The 16,110-nt window shown below is 43.3% G+C and overlaps 5 protein-coding genes across 7 annotated transcripts; 2 read left to right on the plus strand and 3 right to left on the minus strand.

The window, feature by feature from the left end:
* Nucleotides 1–73: 73 nt before the first annotated feature.
* LOC120449359 (F-box only protein 32) lies at nucleotides 74–8,763 on the minus strand. Of its 3 annotated transcripts, none has more exons than XM_039631772.2 (5): nucleotides 8,596–8,763; nucleotides 7,433–7,723; nucleotides 1,493–1,782; nucleotides 1,249–1,430; nucleotides 74–1,176 (listed from the first exon to the last, which is right to left on the minus strand). In XM_039631772.2, the coding sequence occupies exons 2-5, from the start codon at nucleotides 7,537–7,539 to the stop codon at nucleotides 700–702; spliced, it is 1,056 nt and encodes a 351-aa protein (XP_039487706.1). In that variant the 5' UTR covers nucleotides 7,540–7,723; nucleotides 8,596–8,763; the 3' UTR covers nucleotides 74–699. The 3 variants fall into 3 exon arrangements, with proteins under 3 accessions (XP_039487706.1, XP_039487708.1, XP_039487707.1); XM_039631774.1 differs by lacking the exon at nucleotides 8,596–8,763 and adding an exon at nucleotides 8,508–8,525; XM_039631773.1 differs by lacking the exon at nucleotides 8,596–8,763 and adding an exon at nucleotides 7,795–7,892.
* Nucleotides 8,764–9,155: 392 nt separating this feature from the next.
* On the plus strand, nucleotides 9,156–9,524 carry LOC120449103 (cytochrome c oxidase assembly factor 3, mitochondrial). The gene has a single exon (XM_039631412.2). The coding sequence runs from the start codon at nucleotides 9,261–9,263 to the stop codon at nucleotides 9,522–9,524; it is 264 nt and encodes an 87-aa protein (XP_039487346.1). The 5' UTR covers nucleotides 9,156–9,260.
* A 151-nt stretch (nucleotides 9,525–9,675) lies between these two features.
* On the plus strand, nucleotides 9,676–10,748 carry LOC120449101 (dimethyladenosine transferase 1, mitochondrial). Its single transcript, XM_039631410.1, has one exon. The coding sequence runs from the start codon at nucleotides 9,676–9,678 to the stop codon at nucleotides 10,666–10,668; it is 993 nt and encodes a 330-aa protein (XP_039487344.1). The 3' UTR covers nucleotides 10,669–10,748.
* On the minus strand, nucleotides 10,683–11,538 carry LOC120449102. The gene is made up of 3 exons (XM_039631411.1): nucleotides 11,397–11,538; nucleotides 11,185–11,325; nucleotides 10,683–11,128 (listed from the first exon to the last, which is right to left on the minus strand). Exons 1-3 carry the CDS (start codon nucleotides 11,452–11,454, stop codon nucleotides 10,851–10,853), a joined length of 477 nt encoding a protein of 158 aa, XP_039487345.1. The 5' UTR covers nucleotides 11,455–11,538; the 3' UTR covers nucleotides 10,683–10,850.
* A 994-nt stretch (nucleotides 11,539–12,532) lies between these two features.
* On the minus strand, nucleotides 12,533–15,438 carry LOC120449979. Its single transcript, XM_039632688.2, has 2 exons — nucleotides 15,164–15,438; nucleotides 12,533–12,990 (listed from the first exon to the last, which is right to left on the minus strand). Exons 1-2 carry the CDS (start codon nucleotides 15,261–15,263, stop codon nucleotides 12,734–12,736), a joined length of 357 nt encoding a protein of 118 aa, XP_039488622.1. The 5' UTR covers nucleotides 15,264–15,438; the 3' UTR covers nucleotides 12,533–12,733.
* Nucleotides 15,439–16,110: the final 672 nt, after the last annotated feature.

A 16,110-nucleotide genomic window follows, 5' to 3' on the forward strand; every position in this document is an offset into this window, starting at 1 on the left:
CGGTTTAGCACCAAAAGCAGCTGATACACGTTAAAGAAACTAGACTTAACCGCTACAATAGATCGCTCAAAAGTCATGCATAAAAGTGTATTTATCGTTTGTCTTAAAATGAACAAATCGGTAATTATACATACTGGTACTTTAAAAATAGTTTCTCCATACACGTTTTGCAATAATCAGTTTGACAAAAAAATAATCGCTTATTCTCGTTTTGTGGCAGTTCGTTTTGCGTGTCCTAAATAAGTCTATAACCACTCCCCGACCTCTCAAAGATTAGCGACCCAGAATTGGACCCTGGCAACTGACACGCCAGTCGATAAATATGTCTACACAACTAATAGTAATCTTCGGTCCTGCACAGGTTGTGGCTCTCCGGCAGATGTGGCAATACAACAGGTTGGCAAATAACTGAACTGAAACCACGCTAAACTAGAATCTGAACCTTTACCTGGACAAACTGCAAACCAATCGAAACGAGCCTGGCGATTTACGCATAAACGTACATGTGTAGTTATAGATTAGGGATTTCGTTATCACTTTGCTTTTTCTGATCCGCTCCTCGACTGTTGACTCCTTTCGTCTCCTCTCGTCTCCTCTCCAAGGGTAAAACTTTAACACACGCATAAACAACCTATCCACTGGGCCGTAAAAATACTTTCGATCTATCTCTATCTCTCTCCCTTGGTCCGATCATCCGGCTTACAACGAGAAGTACTTGAGAAACTGGGCGGGCGGAACTGGTTGGGCCAGTGCCAACTGGCCACCGGCCTCCTCAAGCCGCTGCTTGTAGTCCGGACTCTGGTCCACGATGCACGGGTGTCCATCCGAGGGCCAGAAGAGGCAGCAGCAGGAGCGGCACAGGGCCAGCACCTCGGCGAACTGGTAATCATCGTTGACGCCATAGGTGCGACGCAGTTGGTGATAGATCTGCTTCCAGTCCTTGATCTCGCCCATCTGCTTGAACTTGTCCAGGTCCAGGATGGTGTGTATCTGGCGCTGGTTGAAGTGGAAGCGCGTCAGTTCGCGCCAGATGCGCTGCTCGGAGACCAGCTTGGCCATGGTCTCCCAGGCCTCGGCGGCCGACTCCAGGTCCCGATGGTCTGCTATGCACAGGATGATCTCCCGCACACACTCCTCCGGCAGTTCGTGCAGTTTTGGCTTGGCCTCCGGATCGGGCTGGGATACGAGAAGATGGAGATTATGAGTATGATCGAAATCCAGTTGTGTTCCCAAATCATTAGTACTTACCTCGCGGATTTCGATCTGGCTGGCGACGCGCTGGATGCGCTTAATGGTGGCCATGTGCTCTTTCCACAGGTACGTGCTACCCAGTGGCTTGCCCCAGCACTTCTGGTTCTCCTGGCTGACGATGTGCTCCAGCTTCAGGGCCAGGCCGCGCAGCACATTCGGATGCTGCTGGCTGTCATTCACTGTGCAAACGAAAGTTATCATTAGTTATGAATACTAAATGCTTTGAGTATAGTTAGATTACCATGGGAGGCCACCTCCTCGACCATTTGGAGCAGCTGGCGCTGAGCACTGCCTGGCAGACTGGCAATGCCCTTGTTGGACACGAGCAGCAGGAAGGCGCATATGTAGTGGAACCTCTTGCGATCCCGCACCGATCGCCTGAAGTCCAGACGCTTCACAGCCTCGCTGAGCCCATTAAATCCGGCTATCTCTCTGGTACACCGGATGGTGATGTGGTAATGCGGCGGCATCACCGCCTCCTCCTCCGAACTGTCGCTGTCCTGGTAGCTGCTGCTGCCCTCCGAGTGGTGCCTGCAATTGGAAATTATGTATAAATTATTTCCTTGGATTTAGCACAATCATCTAAGTAAAATTGTGCTCTTCAGAGGGTGTAAGTCTTTGAATTTGTGTAATTCCATGTTTTTAATTTTTAGTGCAAGTCCAGTCACTGTCAATGCAACATTTCGGAAGTGATTCGGTCCAACTCCATGGCACTCCCCACAACTTGGGGCACCATCCGGTTTGGCCAGTTGTGTGTTATGCCAACTCTTGTGCTGCAATTGCAATGTGCAACATTTGGATTTGGTCGGCTTACAAGTGTTAAACGCTCGTGAGCCGCTTTTCAAGAGGCGGAAGCTGGCCAATTTCCCACCATCTGATTCACGGCCCTGTCCGGTTATTAAATTAAGCAATTCGGAGAGGAAACCCAGCCGAGTGTCAAGTTTTTAGCCATGTTTAATGCAATTACAAGCGGTGGGTCGCGTAATTTGTGAAATTGTACACATTTGCAATTCAATTTCGAACAGAGTTAGTTGTCACTTGGGAGCCATAAGGAAATGATGTCGTTTAGAAAATATGTTTTTTGTAAATATTGAACTATGTATAGAATATACAATAATACATTTAATTCACTATTTAATATGTCCTGCTTTACAATTTAATGTTCTGCTCTACAATTCAATATGTTCTGCTTTTCCATGACTTCATTTTCTCTGTATTATCTTCCATATCGATTTTTTGTTGTTGAGTAGAATGCACTCAATGTACTGGTAGCTATCAATTTCCCAGACAGATCCGACTTAAAATGCCATTAAGCAGAGCGAAACCCATTAACGACCTTGAAAATCGACATTTGCAGCATTTGAAAGTTGGGAAAAAGTCCGGTCGAAGGAAATGTAATTACTAGGCAATTATGGGGGAAAACTTCAATTAGACAAAGTGCAGTCCGCAGAGACGAGCACAGTTTGACCCAGTTTTGGGGCAAATCAAAAACAATTCAAAAACAATTTTACGGCACCCAAGGACAGGACGCGTCCTCGCCGAATCCACAACCGCAAATGGTCAAGGCGCATCGATTTGGCTGATGCGTGTTTTCAGGTGCTCGTCCTGGTCATGGGTGTCCTTCTCGCAGGCGGAGTAAATTTAATTCCGCCCCAGAATTGGGTCCGTAATCAGTGGTAATCCACTCACGTTTCCACCAGAAGCTGCGACTGAAGATGCTCCAAGGAGGGCAACCATCAAAGTGGGACGCCCAACGGAAAAACTAGAAAGGAAAACGCACAAAAGCTCCTCGCCAGCTGCTGGGCGAGTCTAGAGTCGAGAGTCGGGTGTCGAGAGCCGAGAACCATCGTTGGGTTGGTTTGGCCTGGGTTGGTTTGGCCTGGTCCAAAGTAGGTCACCGCTTTTATTGGCCAACATTTCGTATACGTAATGGGGGAATGCTGATGTGCATTGTACACCCATGTGTTGCTGCTATGATCTGTTATTGTTATGGTTTTCTTTTCTAACTTTGGCACTGCATTTTCGCATTTGAGTGACATAGGTGAATGTTGGATTCAAAACCCATTCGACTGACTATTCTACGCAAAATGGGTAAAACCTATAATTTATACTTGTAGATTAAATCATTTGGAAAGATAACTCCAAATCGATTCGAATCGCATTACTCATGGTTGATAAAAGAAACAAAGAAATTCAGATCGACCATCTCAGCCAACACTTTATTATTGTAATTTTCAACGCCAATTATTGTCTTTTGATTATTTTTTTTGTTGTTGCGCTTTCTCGTCGGCTTGCTCGAAATTCGTGAGGTTGTCGCTGGCTGGCTGTGTTTTAGATAAATGTGCAATTACATATCCGTGGATCTGTTTAAAAATAGTCGACGAACAATGAAATTGTTGCGCTTGCACGGGCTGCGGCTCTTGCTCCCTGGATTCCTCCTTCCCCGAATCCGCAGATACCTCCTCTCTGGCGCAGATGGAGATGGAAAACTCCGGCCCTGCCCACCAGCCATCATCCAGGCAGCAGGCAACAGCCAACAGACCAAATCCACGGCCGACGACCACGTGAATCATATAAATCACTCAACGACGTCACCATCAAGCGTTCGTTTACCTTTCTCCAAGCGAATTAAACAAATGAATCGGAGTGCGGGGCCCTTTTGAGTGACTGGCAGAGTGGCAGGCGCAGCGGGAAAAACTACGAGCTGCAGCGGAAAATTGCTTTTCTATTTATACGCCAGTGACCTTTTTCGACATAAATAATTGGAAACGGAGTTGAGGACCAGCGAAGCAGCCGGAAAGCGCTTCGAATGCTTCTAAATTTAGGCTCAGAAGTTGCAGGAAATCAGCAGCGTCTCATTGGGAATGGAAATCTTTGGTCGCAATAGATATAATTGGGTTGGTGAGCATGTGGTTCGGTTGCATTTAATGGCAGAAACGCAGTAAAAATAATTGAAGTAATTAAAAGTTGGTGTTTTTATAGCAGAAAGCAGAGCTCTTTAAAAGTAAAAAAATATATTAAAAGCGAGTATATGAAAAACATAAAGAGAAACTTAACTGAGTTTGGCATCGTTAAGTTTAATAACGCCTTGAAAAATTTGATTTCTTCATTTGAAAATCTCTTATTATAATTATTTTTATATTTAAATGCCTAGCATAACACTCACTAGTTGGCAGTATAGTTCAGAAATAAAACTTTTTAAAAACTTTTTACATTTTTATATAGATTTAAACTTTTGGAAACTGCAATTCTCCTGCGCGAATTTCAAGTCAATTAATCATAACAATTTTTCCACTCATATGTGGGGCCATTTTTCGCGACCTCATGCATCTTGATCGAGTGGAAAAGCACAGTAAAGAAAAATGAAAATGGTCGGGAAAATCGATCAAATGGCAGGCGGGCGATCGTTGGCTGGTCCACAGATGTGCAGCGAAGAGTGCAGTGAAAGTGGGTCCGATTCCGACTTGGATTTGTATTTGGATTTGGACTCCGACTTGGAGTGGAGACCACGTCCGTGTGTGCACTTTGGAATCGCTTTTCCATGCAATCTGGCATTTCTAATTATTATTTTCAGGCATTATCTAATGGGTTCAGTGCCGGGCGACGACCATTTGAATTTTTAATTGACCAGAAAGAAAGTTGGGTAATGCTCAAAACGAGTGCTTAACACGGTTACGAAATGGACACGCAAGTTCGTCGATAAAGCGGGTAAAAGCGTTTCAAAATATCTAGGAAATCTGTATTGTAATACAATTCAAGTCGATTTCAGTCACGTAAGGCTTGAAAAATGTAAATGCTCCACTTCCCGAATTATGATCAGCTGAATTCAGCTAAACGTGCAGTTTCGAAATGTACGTAGTTGTCGAAATCAAAACCTTGAGATGCTGATTAGAAGGTATTACTAAACCGCTTGATTTTGAACTCTACAAGTTTATTTAGAGATAAGCCGCGGAGTTACATAACACAGAGCATCGTAAAAACTACTAAACTAACACACACGCGGAATATGTCAGGAAAAAGTAGTGGGAACTTGAAGTGCACTTTTAACAACCCATAAAGAACGCACCCAAATCCATGGAGGGCGATTATTTTTGGATTTCGAGTAGTCGTAAATGGGAGAAATGCGGAAATAGCGCCACACGTGATCTAGTCGAAAACTATAGCACTTTGTATATAACTGTAGTACTATGCTACCCATAAGAATGAAACCAATCTGTATTCTGCCCTATTCTGAATACGCAAGTCTCATAAATTTCATCTAAATATATAGGCATTAACATAATTTCAATAGAAAATCTATGGCTTCTGTTTTCCGTTCCATTCTTGCGACTGCAGTTGCATGAAAAATGTAGCCAGAAACTTGAAAGTGTTCCAAAATTAGAAATGCATCCAAGGTGGGCACCCAAATGCATAATAAGGGCCATTGGATAAACTTTAAGTGGCGGGCAGACGGCGGAGTTTCAGCCTTGGCAACTCCAAGACCCCAAGGAACTCGATATACCAGTGCTAACCATTCACTCGCCAACCGTAGGCGGGAAACTCGGCCAAGTTTAGGCCAAACTATGGGATTGTGAGAGAGCTTGCAACGCCACCAAAAGCTCAAGGTTCCGCACCGCCCACTTTCGACCTCCCAACTCCTCGTTTCCGCCCAACTTCCCCCTCGAATCGATTTGGTGTATGCCAGTCATCAAATGGGCATTTTCAATAAATAAAAGCATATTGAATATCCATCATCTTGTCAAATTAAAAATGCATTAAAGTATCTCAAAGTAGGTATATAAGGGTATAGAAGAAAGTACCTGTTGAATTCAAGGTATGAGGTTTTTGCATACCCCATTTCCACTCTCACCATCGCCACCCATTGTCTTAATGTTTGTAAAACTTTTTGCTCCACTCGCAGTTTCCAATTGCATTCGAGCGGACAATAGCAATCAATCAAATGGGCAATCGATCAGATGACTGAGATACTTGTACAGCCCAGCCAAGCCAGCTACCCATGGAACCACTCTAGATACGGATATCGGTGGAACGGAACTTCTGCTGCTTTCACAGCCAATTGCAGTGACTCACCGGTTCAAATGGCGATTTGAGGAATTCTAAACGTAGCTCTTCAGGGGCATTTAACATATAACACCTTTAAGTATGCATGTATTGTCACAAATTCGATGGTGTTTTGCTGCCCGGGGCTTCAGTTTGAGAAATCATCGATTTGGCCAGCGAAGGGAAGTGGGTTCCATTGTCTGAGCCACAACAATTATTCGCCATTTCGCTTTGGCCAACTTCAATGGCACCACTGGGTATTGGACCCAAACGCAGGTCTATTAAACTGAATGATTTAAAGATTTCGATAGCGGCAGTGAAACTGCCAGACAATGGGACTACTCGATTGTCAATATTAGCTTTAAGGTTTAACGATAAAGAAACGCATATGAGGCAGCTTCACAAATATATGACTGTTAAATATGGGAATACTAGAAAAGTCATCAAAAGGGTGTCGAGCACAAATTAGTTCAAGGCAAACCTTTATCTCTACGAGATTAGATTATATTTCTGCAAGGTGTTTTTGCATTAACAACCTTGATTTGCGTAAAAACATAAACAATCCTTTTCCGAAATCTAGCCGACATCAATGACGATACGGAAACAAGACCTTTGCTTAATGTATAGAATACTTTTTGTTGAGAGAAACGTGACTTGAAACTGTGACTAACCAATTTCAAGTGCCTACTGAATTCGATTGAATAATGCTTAAATCGATACATATTTTTTAAAAATGTACAAAAGGTACAATAGTTTGCTATAAATAAATCGTATATCTGATCGCGCTTGCCATAAAACTAATAGTCTTTAAATTGTCCGAGTGAAAAATTACAAACAGATGCCCAAAGAAGGAGCGATGAACGAAAGTGCAGTTTCTATCACATCATATTATTATCATCTACATGGCGTAATGAATGATATAGAACCAACTATCTATCATGGGGCTTACGTACATAAATAATAAGACTATTATATCTATTTCTTTGATATTTAGTAGATTGGGAAATGCATTCGGACTTTGTGACAAACGTTTAAACGTTTCCACAGCCTCTGAAGATATTATCATAGTTGGGAAAACGCCAATCGAATGTCTTTTGAAGAAGCTGCCCAGTTGCCGCCCATGAAAATGTTGTAAGCTTACCGCTTCCGCTTGCCGCCGCACTCGAGCACCTTGGAACGCTCCCAGCCGCCGTCGGTTTTGATCCAAGTTTCGCCCGGAGATCGAAAATCTTTCGAAATGAACGCCATCGTTTGCGGATCTGGATTTGGATCTGAATCTGAATCTGGATGCGGAATGGGCTGCCTTTGTCTTGTTGCACTAATTTCCCGAACGATCGCTTTATTGTTTTTCGCGTGAGATTGTAGATTTGTATTGTTTGTTTACTTTTTACTGCCTAAGCGGACGGCGGTTGACGAAACGCGTTTGATTTAGCTGCAAGAGGGAATTTCATAATTAATGGCAATTAAAAAAAAAAAAAATAAGGGAAAATACAAATTATTTACGTTTTTTAACTTTTCCTGTCAACACAATTGCAAATACCTAATCTAACATTTAGGATTAAGAAACCTACTAGTGTGTAAAAGTGACAAATAAACGAAGGTGTTCTTTTTCAAAAGAAAAAAATCATTATTATTCTGATTAATTTAAATTATTACATTATTATTGACATTTTTTTGTTAACATTTTTTGATTAAAAGTTTAGAAATACAAGAAACCGAGTTCTATAAGTCAAGTTACAAGAAAATGAAGCCGAAATAAAATGTAATACTGCTATCTAATAAACTATAATAAATAAAAAACAGACGCTGAACCAGAAAAGCAAAACAAAATAAAAACAAAAGTTAGTCCATAAAAGGCGAAAACAGCGGAGAAACAGAAACAGAGAGAGAGAGGCAGAGAGGCAGAGAGCGCGACCAGCTGTTGGGCTTCCATGGTTGTGGGCAAAGGGGAGCTATGGGGTCGCGGGGGCGGGGGGCGTTTGCCCCTCTCTTTCTGGGGCTCTGATTCGTCCGTAGGTACACAGCTGATTTCTGCAATTACGCGTTTGTTTTGCCTTTGTTGTTATTGGCTGTAAGTTTTTCAGAGCCGTTTTCCCAGCACGCAACCGAATTTATACTTTCATTTCCGCATTTCAAAGTCATCGCCGTGGCTCTCGTTACCACATCCACATTGGGCTTAGGAATCACTGAACTCACGGATCTACGTACGTACGTACTCTTGTGAAAATGGGGCACGTTCTGGTATTGCGGAAAACGCAGTTTTCCCCCCTCAAGCTCTAATTACGCACTTTGCAACGCAATTACCGAGAAATTGCTGTGGCTGACTTGCAGGCAAGTAGTGACGCACTGTGCCTGGAAAAGCGCTTTTCACTGACGCACGTCACGTCGCACTCGAGCCACCAACGAAAGTGAACTGCCAATTCCGCAGGGCCCCCAAATCGAGGAAAACTAAACTAAGCACTCGTTGTAACGGACGCAAACGCGCAGCTCGCGCTAGAGTGACCGTACACGGGGGCGCCAAAAGATACCACGTAGCCACGCTGCGTCAGTGCTGCCGGATCGGAGCAAAAGGTTGCTTAAAGGAATAACAAAATCCTTCCTTCATTAAATGTAAAATGCGTACTTATTTAAAAATGTCTCATTTATAAACACATTAATATTCTTCAAATATAAATTCTTAATACTGCTCTTTCCACAAAGAGTACATTTTTTATTTTATCTAGTAAAATAAATCTATCATAGTGTAACGTGGTTCATCACATTTGTTTATAACACACTTGAAATAATAATGCAATATAACGGTGCAAGCAGGCTGTAAACTTTACAGTGTAAAAACCTTGTGAAATTCGTCAGTGTGACCCTTTGTTCCAGCTAACGGTCAGCTGCGGCCACACTATTGCTCTGCGACAGATTTCATAATTCTCAAATCAGCGAGGAAAGCACAAAAACTTCGTTTAGGACCGTTTATAATGTCGGCGTCGGAGCAGGGACCTAAGATCAAGTACGGAGAAAGCGCTCCTAAGCTGGACAAGGCGCAGCTGCAGTTCATGAAGCTGATCGAGGAGCAGAACCTGGACCGCGTGCAAAAACTGAAGCGCATCCGACGCAACAATCTTCTGACCGCCGGCGCTTTGGGTGTCTCCGTTTTGGCCATCTACGGCTACTCCATCTTTTCGGTGCAGCAGGAGAAGTTTCTGGACGACTTCGAGGAGCCCAAGAAGGTGTCCTCCTAGCTTCTGTCCGCGTTAGTTATCCGTAGTTTGTAAGCGTTTTCTTCATTTTACAACAGTTTTACACTTTTTGAAGTCGTTGCACAACAGGGTGAGTCTGGATATCAGCAAAATCCGTCCAATTTTGTATTAGTTGTATATGATATTCTTACAGATGGCCCAAGCTAGTGCCCGTGTGCTTCAGAGCGGCGTGCGCCTGCCTCCAATGCCCACAATTCGGGAGCTGGTGAAGCTCTACAGACTACAGGCCCGAAAACAACTTAGCCAGAACTTTCTCATGGACGAGCGGCTGACGGACAAGATAGTCAAGTCGGCGGGTCGCATCGATCCCAGAGATTTAGTTTTAGAGGTCGGTCCCGGGCCGGGCGGTATCACCCGTTCTATTCTGCGGCGGCACCCACAGCGATTGCTGCTTGTGGAAAAGGATCCGCGCTTTGGCGAAACACTGCAGTTGCTTAAGGAGTGCGCTAGTCCACTAAACATCCAGTTCGATATCCACTATGATGACATCTTGCGCTTTAACATGGAGCAGCACATCCCGGACACCTCACAGCGGATCCATCTGATTGGCAATCTGCCGTTCGCCATATCCACTCGACTGTTGATCAATTGGCTAGAGGATTTGTCTTGCAGGCGTGGTGCTTTCCGGCGCATCGACACCTGTATGACTCTGACCTTCCAGAAAGAGGTGGCCGATCGAATTTGTGCCCCTGTAGGCGGCGAACAGCGCTGCAGGCTGTCGGTGATGTCGCAGGTGTGGACAGAACCCGTCATGAAGTTCACCATACCGGGCAAAGCGTTCGTTCCAAAGCCACAGGTGGATGTGGGCGTCGTCAAGCTAATTCCCCTAAAGCGCCCCAAGACGCAATTGCCGTTTCCCCTTGTTGAGCGCGTGGTGCGTCACATCTTTAGCATGCGCCAGAAGTACTGTCGCCGAGGCTTTGGAACCCTTCTTCCTCCTGATGATCGCGAGGAGGTTACGCAAAAGCTCTTCCAGCGCGCCGAGGTACAGGATACGCTGCGTTCCTTTGAACTCACGGTGGAGCAGTGTTTGCGGTTGGCCGAAGTCTATTCGGAACATCTGGTGTCGCGACCCGAGGTGGCTGCCTATGATTACCGAGCGCCCAAGAATGCGGAGGTCCTTTAAAGCAACGATTTCACTCCTGTTTATAAATATGGTAAAATGTATTTAATTAGTTGAGTAAACACAAGACTCTAAAAGCTGTAGTCATGTCAAAAAGTTGTACAAAAAGGACGGAATGTAAGACGAGATTCGTCGTGGTAGAACGAGTTAGTAAGGCACTAAGATACTGCACTCGAATGAAAACTCTAGCGGAGAAGCAGGGCACTGATAATGGCGAGAAGGCCGATAACGGCGGACTTTTGCAGGCCACTGGCTCCGTTGCATCGATGGTCGAGGAAGCAGAAGCAGAACGTGGTGTCCGTGTAGTAGTCACGGCGCACGTCGTGCTCCTTGATCGTGTGGTTAACGTAGTTCGCAAGCTTTTCATCGTGGGCGGCAGGCCGACATCCTTCGTATTTGTCGGCGGGAATGTCTTTGCGGAAGCTCAGCGCGCTAAGGCAGTCACGGGTGATGGTTTCCCTGGCTGTAAGCGAGTTTCAATTGACTATGAGGTTCGGATCACAATGGATTTCCGCTTACCGCCGCGCCGCTCCGTCAGCTTGACGCATATGTCGTCCGGTTCAGGGCAGTGCTCGCCCAGGAATCCTATTCCCCGCCAGTTGAACTTCTCCGTGCAGCCGGGCGTAGCCGAAGTGCAGCGGTAGCACCAAATTGCAGAGCCTGTCAACAAATTATTGTGAGTTATAGCACATATGTAACCACTTGATGAGAGGGCTGGAAACACTTCCTACCTTCGTGAATTAGAGCTGCCAGCAGCAGCGCTGCAATGAGATTCGTCTGGGAATGCATCTTTCGTTCAACAAAGCAGGATTTTCTTGCTAAATAACATAAACTCACAACGTAAATAATAAAAGATACGCCCTAGAGAGTAGTGTGACCGCAGGTAAGTCAATCAAATTTACCGTGTGGCTCAGCAAAAAATATACCATAAAAAATCATAAGCGGGACTGCACAAATATACTAAAATAAGTGTTGGTCAACAAAACGTGTGAGCATTTGGCGCGAATTCGAAATATTTAAATTTCATACAGTTATTTTTTACGTCAAAATGCATTACGAATTTCAATTTAAAGTTAATTATCTAATATGAAGTGATAAATATTTAATATTTGAAAATAATAATAATATAGGACATATAGGACATAATATATACATTGAAGCTGATAATTCAAACTTTAATCGGCCGTAAAAAATCTTATTGTTGTACTTTCATACAATAAGCTAATGGTTCATTTAAGATGTATTAAAGAACTGAAACTATTAACAATAAAACGTTTAGCATTTTTAACGGTCCGTGTGCAATAGCTTTCTTTATTGGTTTTAAAAGTTTAAGTTCAACTTCTATTTTTGTAACATCCGCAGATGGCCACTTCAATTGCTAAAACCGCGGCATTTCCTGTTGGGTCTCATAAACCGGGCTATAAACTTAGCATTCGCATCAGGCGCAAAGTCGGTAAACCGTTGGACTCTCCGAGCAATAAACTTTTGATCGTATTTGGATCTCCGCTGCGGATCGTTTCACATGCGGCATGTGCGATGTTTGTCCGCAGATGAGTCAGCCGGCTATAATCTCGTGGATTATTGACAAAGTCCAAAAATCCAAAAAAAGAAGAGCGCGTAATCCGGTGGACAGCGCAAATAAACTTCGAATTTGGACATGACTCTGCCCATCACGTTTTCAAGTCAATACGTTAAAGTAAACATTTGCATATTTCAGATTTTTTATTACTTTGCTTAAATCTTATGGACTAAACATAGCTGGTTGATGGTGGTTAGTCATACTTGCAAATATCGCATACAGGGACTTTTGAATAAATCAAAACAAATTGAATTATGTTCACATTTTCAAACATGACGGGGTTTTTGGGAGTTTATGCAGGTAATGTGTTATTTACAAATTAAAATAAATAAATTAAGAATGAAACACACACGCACACAGTCGCTCGCTCTCGCTTTCACACGATCTCATTCTCTCTCTCTTTTAGGTATTACAAAACTACGAATACATTTCATGTAAAATCACGTTTCAGTTGCGGCTATATAGGGTCCATCTATACATATAGCCGATCTACAGCGAGACGATAAAGTCCTTGCCGGTCTTGAAGTCGACGCACTTGAACTGCGGACAGCACTTGGGGAACCGCCAGTTGGGGTCGCTGGGCAGCTCCTCACAGCCAGGGGCCTCCACATAGGGACAGGTCTCGATGCTGATCTCGCGGGCCTCCAGGCTGCAAGTCATCGCCGCGCAGATGCCCTTCGGCGTGTACTCCTTGTCGGGCAGCAGGGCCTTGCGGGTCAGCTTGTCGAAGCACTTGCCAGGATGTGCTGCAAAACAGATAGGAAAGGCAAATGAGTACAGAGAAATAATACAAATGTTATTCCTATATTACCGATCTAAACTATGAACTCACTAGCTGCCATTATTAAAATCTACTTATGAATTCGATACGGATACAATCAAAATGTAATATCAGTTTCCAGTTTCGCAGGGTCAAGACTCTTAAGTTTAGTGCTCTTAATGGAAGAATAATACCTTTGGCAGAGCATACATTTTTTTTCAGTTTACTGTGCTGCAAGCGGAAGTGGCCAGTCTTCTTTGTAGCTTCCCCGATGCTGTCGTAGTTAGTGCGATTTATTTATGCGCTGTCCCCTGTCTTGCGAGCTTATGAGGAAGTGGCTATAAATCGTGACTGTGTCCGAACGAAATTTAAATACGTGCAGGCATATCGCAGACTGGACTGGGTTACAAACAACAACACAATATCGAAAACAAACCAGCTCAAGGGGTGATTTCCGAGTTTAAAGAATATTTCGAGCAAAAATATTTATTTTCTAAATTTAAAATGGTTTATAAATAAGAGCCCTAAAGTTGACCTGAGGCAATGGAAACTTTTGCTCTGGAGAGGAGATCTATTTTTGTAACTATCCATGACTTGCACAGACGTAGAAAACAAAAGACTTAAGGCACGAACTTGACAGTCATTCGACATGAAAATTGGCACACAAGTGGCGGCTAGGTGCTTGCTGGGATAAAAATACATCAGTCTGCGGTTATGGTTACGATTTGGTGGCACCGGCGACTGGCATTTATTTTTAAACCTCGAGCACTAAGTCGAGCTGACAGATGGAGATGTAGCGTACGGCGTACGGCGTACTTGTGCTTTTATTTATAACGAACTGCCTGCGGCGGGGAATTGTTGAGTTGTTGGGTTCAAAAATAAATTACCGAATAGAAGGGTAAGTTTGATTAATGACACTCGCCATTAATTTACCACTCGAAGAGTAGAAGAACACGCATTCCAGACAATTGTGCACTTAATCGCCGGCCGCGTGAACTCATCGCATATTTTTAAGCAGTCCGCGATAATTTCTTGTAGATTAGTAAGTCAGTCGCCGAGATGCCAGGTATTCCCAGCCAAAGACGTTGGACGACCTTCACGAATGAATAATTCAGCAGCAGGAAAATATCTGGCTATCTGGCGATCTGTTGTTTTGGCGATCTGTCCAGGGGGATAATCGATAAGTTTTCTAACTTAAATCCGCATAGCGATGCAAATTAGTCGAGCGTTTGAATAATAACCACATCAGCACATTTCTTATGCTAATTTTTGGCGAATGCGAAAAACCCAAAAACCGAAATTCATATCTATCTCTATCTCTATTTGTATCTGTATCTGAATCTGCTACACAACCGAAAGGGGGCCAATAACTTGACAAATTTCATCTTTTGTTGTTTTCGTTTTCGACTTTTGCGTTTTGCGTTTGCGTATTTATTGATTTCTTTTGTTTACCATTTCGATTTGTGTTTGTTGACGTCAGCGAAAGCATCCAAATATCACAAACAAATCAACTCGTAATTGAGATGCCCGACAACCTAATCATAAACAAAAACTGCCCAATATCTGACGTCAAAGCTCTATCGATGTCCAAAAATTGTTTTTGAAATTTTCCATATGATTGCCAGATTGAAATTCCAAATGTTTATGAGCTAACGCTAGACCTCGAAAAATCATCGAAACCATCGTAAATCAATCACAAAATCGACTGCCTAGCAAAGTTTCAAAGTTTCGCTTTTTATTGTTTTTCGTGGCTGGAAAAGGTCGCCAATTAATTGGAAACTTAATTGGAAAACTGCATGAGAATGCATCAAGTTAATGGAATTTTCAAAAATCTCACATCGCATACACCTTTAATCGAAACTCTAATGGAAAGCTCACGTTTTTCTCAATGTCGCAGTAAAACTTATTGTTCGAACCACTTTAACAGATGGGGTCGTATTTTATATACTATAGTTATTAGCTTAAATGGACATTAATTGCTGCATAAATCCGTTAATGTGTTTGCAACAATAGCACCTGAATTTATATGAATTAACAACTTAAACTAATAAAAAATATATTAAATATTTTGTTGTAAATCAGAAAAATGGCTTTGAACTTAATATTTTTCCACAAAAAAAAGATAATATAACGCTCGCTATTTTGTAATGAATCCTTACCAGGATGGAAGATGGCGGGCTGGGAGTAAACTGCTGCATCCACAACGCTGGCGAAGATTGCGATGAGCGCGATGGCGGCACAAACTTTATCCACTTGCATTTTGCAGTTGAGTTTTTGGGTATTCAAAGTTTAAAAACAAATTGTATATTGTTTTGTGCGATTGGGTGCGATTCCACTCTCGTATTTTCATGCACTTGCGGTCTTTTGCGCGTTTAGCTTGAGGTGTTTAGGCTTTTTAGGAGCTGTGCACGGTCTGAAATTCAGTAACTAACTGAAGCTACTTCGCTGGGAGCACCCATATTTAAGGCACTCGGAATCGAGAGGCGCTGAGAGCCCACGATCGGGTTATATCTCTCCAGATCTGGCTCTCGATACCAGGGCGAAGTAAAGCGAAGTAAGGCGAAGCACATGTTTTCTTCTTCGACGCGGGGGCTTGGGATATTCCGGAGTTGGCGAGCGCCATAAATCTCACGGACCTCGTCCCACTCCGTGGCAATGGTTTCTCTATAGTCTTTGCATTTGGAGAGCTATCGCCATGAGCTGGCGAAATGCTTTTACACCCCAAAAAGCCCGGCCATTGTTCTGCATTATTTTGCAGTTTTGCACAATTAATTATACGGCCTGATTCGGCCTGGTGCCTGGGTGTGCCTAGCATTGGAATGTGGGGTCGCCCACTCCTGATCTTCATAAATGGCAGTCCGCTTCGCTGGGAAAGACGAGCCCCACTTAACCGGCAATTGTCGAGGCGCATCGAATGGACTGCTAACCGAGCGAATCACTGCTAAATGCGGCTAAGAGATCTTACCAAATTTGGCCAGTCGGCGCTTTGAAGATGTGCAAAGAGCTCAGGGAAAATGCTGACAACTAATCACCTGGAATGGTGTTGAATATCCAAGAGTAGGAGTTCAAAGAACCATTGATATCTTAGACGAGATTTTCAAAAAAT

Source organism: Drosophila santomea, chromosome 3L (genome assembly GCF_016746245.2).
Source record: "Drosophila santomea strain STO CAGO 1482 chromosome 3L, Prin_Dsan_1.1, whole genome shotgun sequence".
Taxonomy (NCBI): domain Eukaryota; kingdom Metazoa; phylum Arthropoda; class Insecta; order Diptera; family Drosophilidae; genus Drosophila; species Drosophila santomea.

What these genes read in the sequence shown, in the direction of transcription:
- LOC120449101 (XM_039631410.1), top strand. Translation starts at nt 9,676, where the DNA reads ATGGCCCAAGCTAGTGCCCGTGTGCTTCAGAGCGGCGTGCGCCTGCCT.
- LOC120449979 (XM_039632688.2), bottom strand. Translation starts at nt 15,263, where the DNA reads ATGCAAGTGGATAAAGTTTGTGCCGCCATCGCGCTCATCGCAATCTTC. An exon ending in GCCCGCCATCTTCCATCCTG is followed by an intron (nt 12,991 to 15,163) that starts GTAAGGATTCAT and finishes TCTGTTTTGCAG; the next exon opens with CACATCCTGGCAAGTGCTTC.
- LOC120449359 (XM_039631772.2), bottom strand. Translation starts at nt 7,539, where the DNA reads ATGGCGTTCATTTCGAAAGATTTTCGATCTCCGGGCGAAACTTGGATC. An exon ending in CGAGGAGGTGGCCTCCCATG is followed by an intron (nt 1,431 to 1,492) that starts GTAATCTAACTA and finishes TCGTTTGCACAG; the next exon opens with TGAATGACAGCCAGCAGCAT. An exon ending in GCCAGATCGAAATCCGCGAG is followed by an intron (nt 1,177 to 1,248) that starts GTAAGTACTAAT and finishes CTCGTATCCCAG; the next exon opens with CCCGATCCGGAGGCCAAGCC.
- LOC120449103 (XM_039631412.2), top strand. Translation starts at nt 9,261, where the DNA reads ATGTCGGCGTCGGAGCAGGGACCTAAGATCAAGTACGGAGAAAGCGCT.
- LOC120449102 (XM_039631411.1), bottom strand. Translation starts at nt 11,454, where the DNA reads ATGCATTCCCAGACGAATCTCATTGCAGCGCTGCTGCTGGCAGCTCTA. An exon ending in GGCAGCTCTAATTCACGAAG is followed by an intron (nt 11,326 to 11,396) that starts GTAGGAAGTGTT and finishes ATTTGTTGACAG; the next exon opens with GCTCTGCAATTTGGTGCTAC. An exon ending in GCTGACGGAGCGGCGCGGCG is followed by an intron (nt 11,129 to 11,184) that starts GTAAGCGGAAAT and finishes ACTCGCTTACAG; the next exon opens with CCAGGGAAACCATCACCCGT.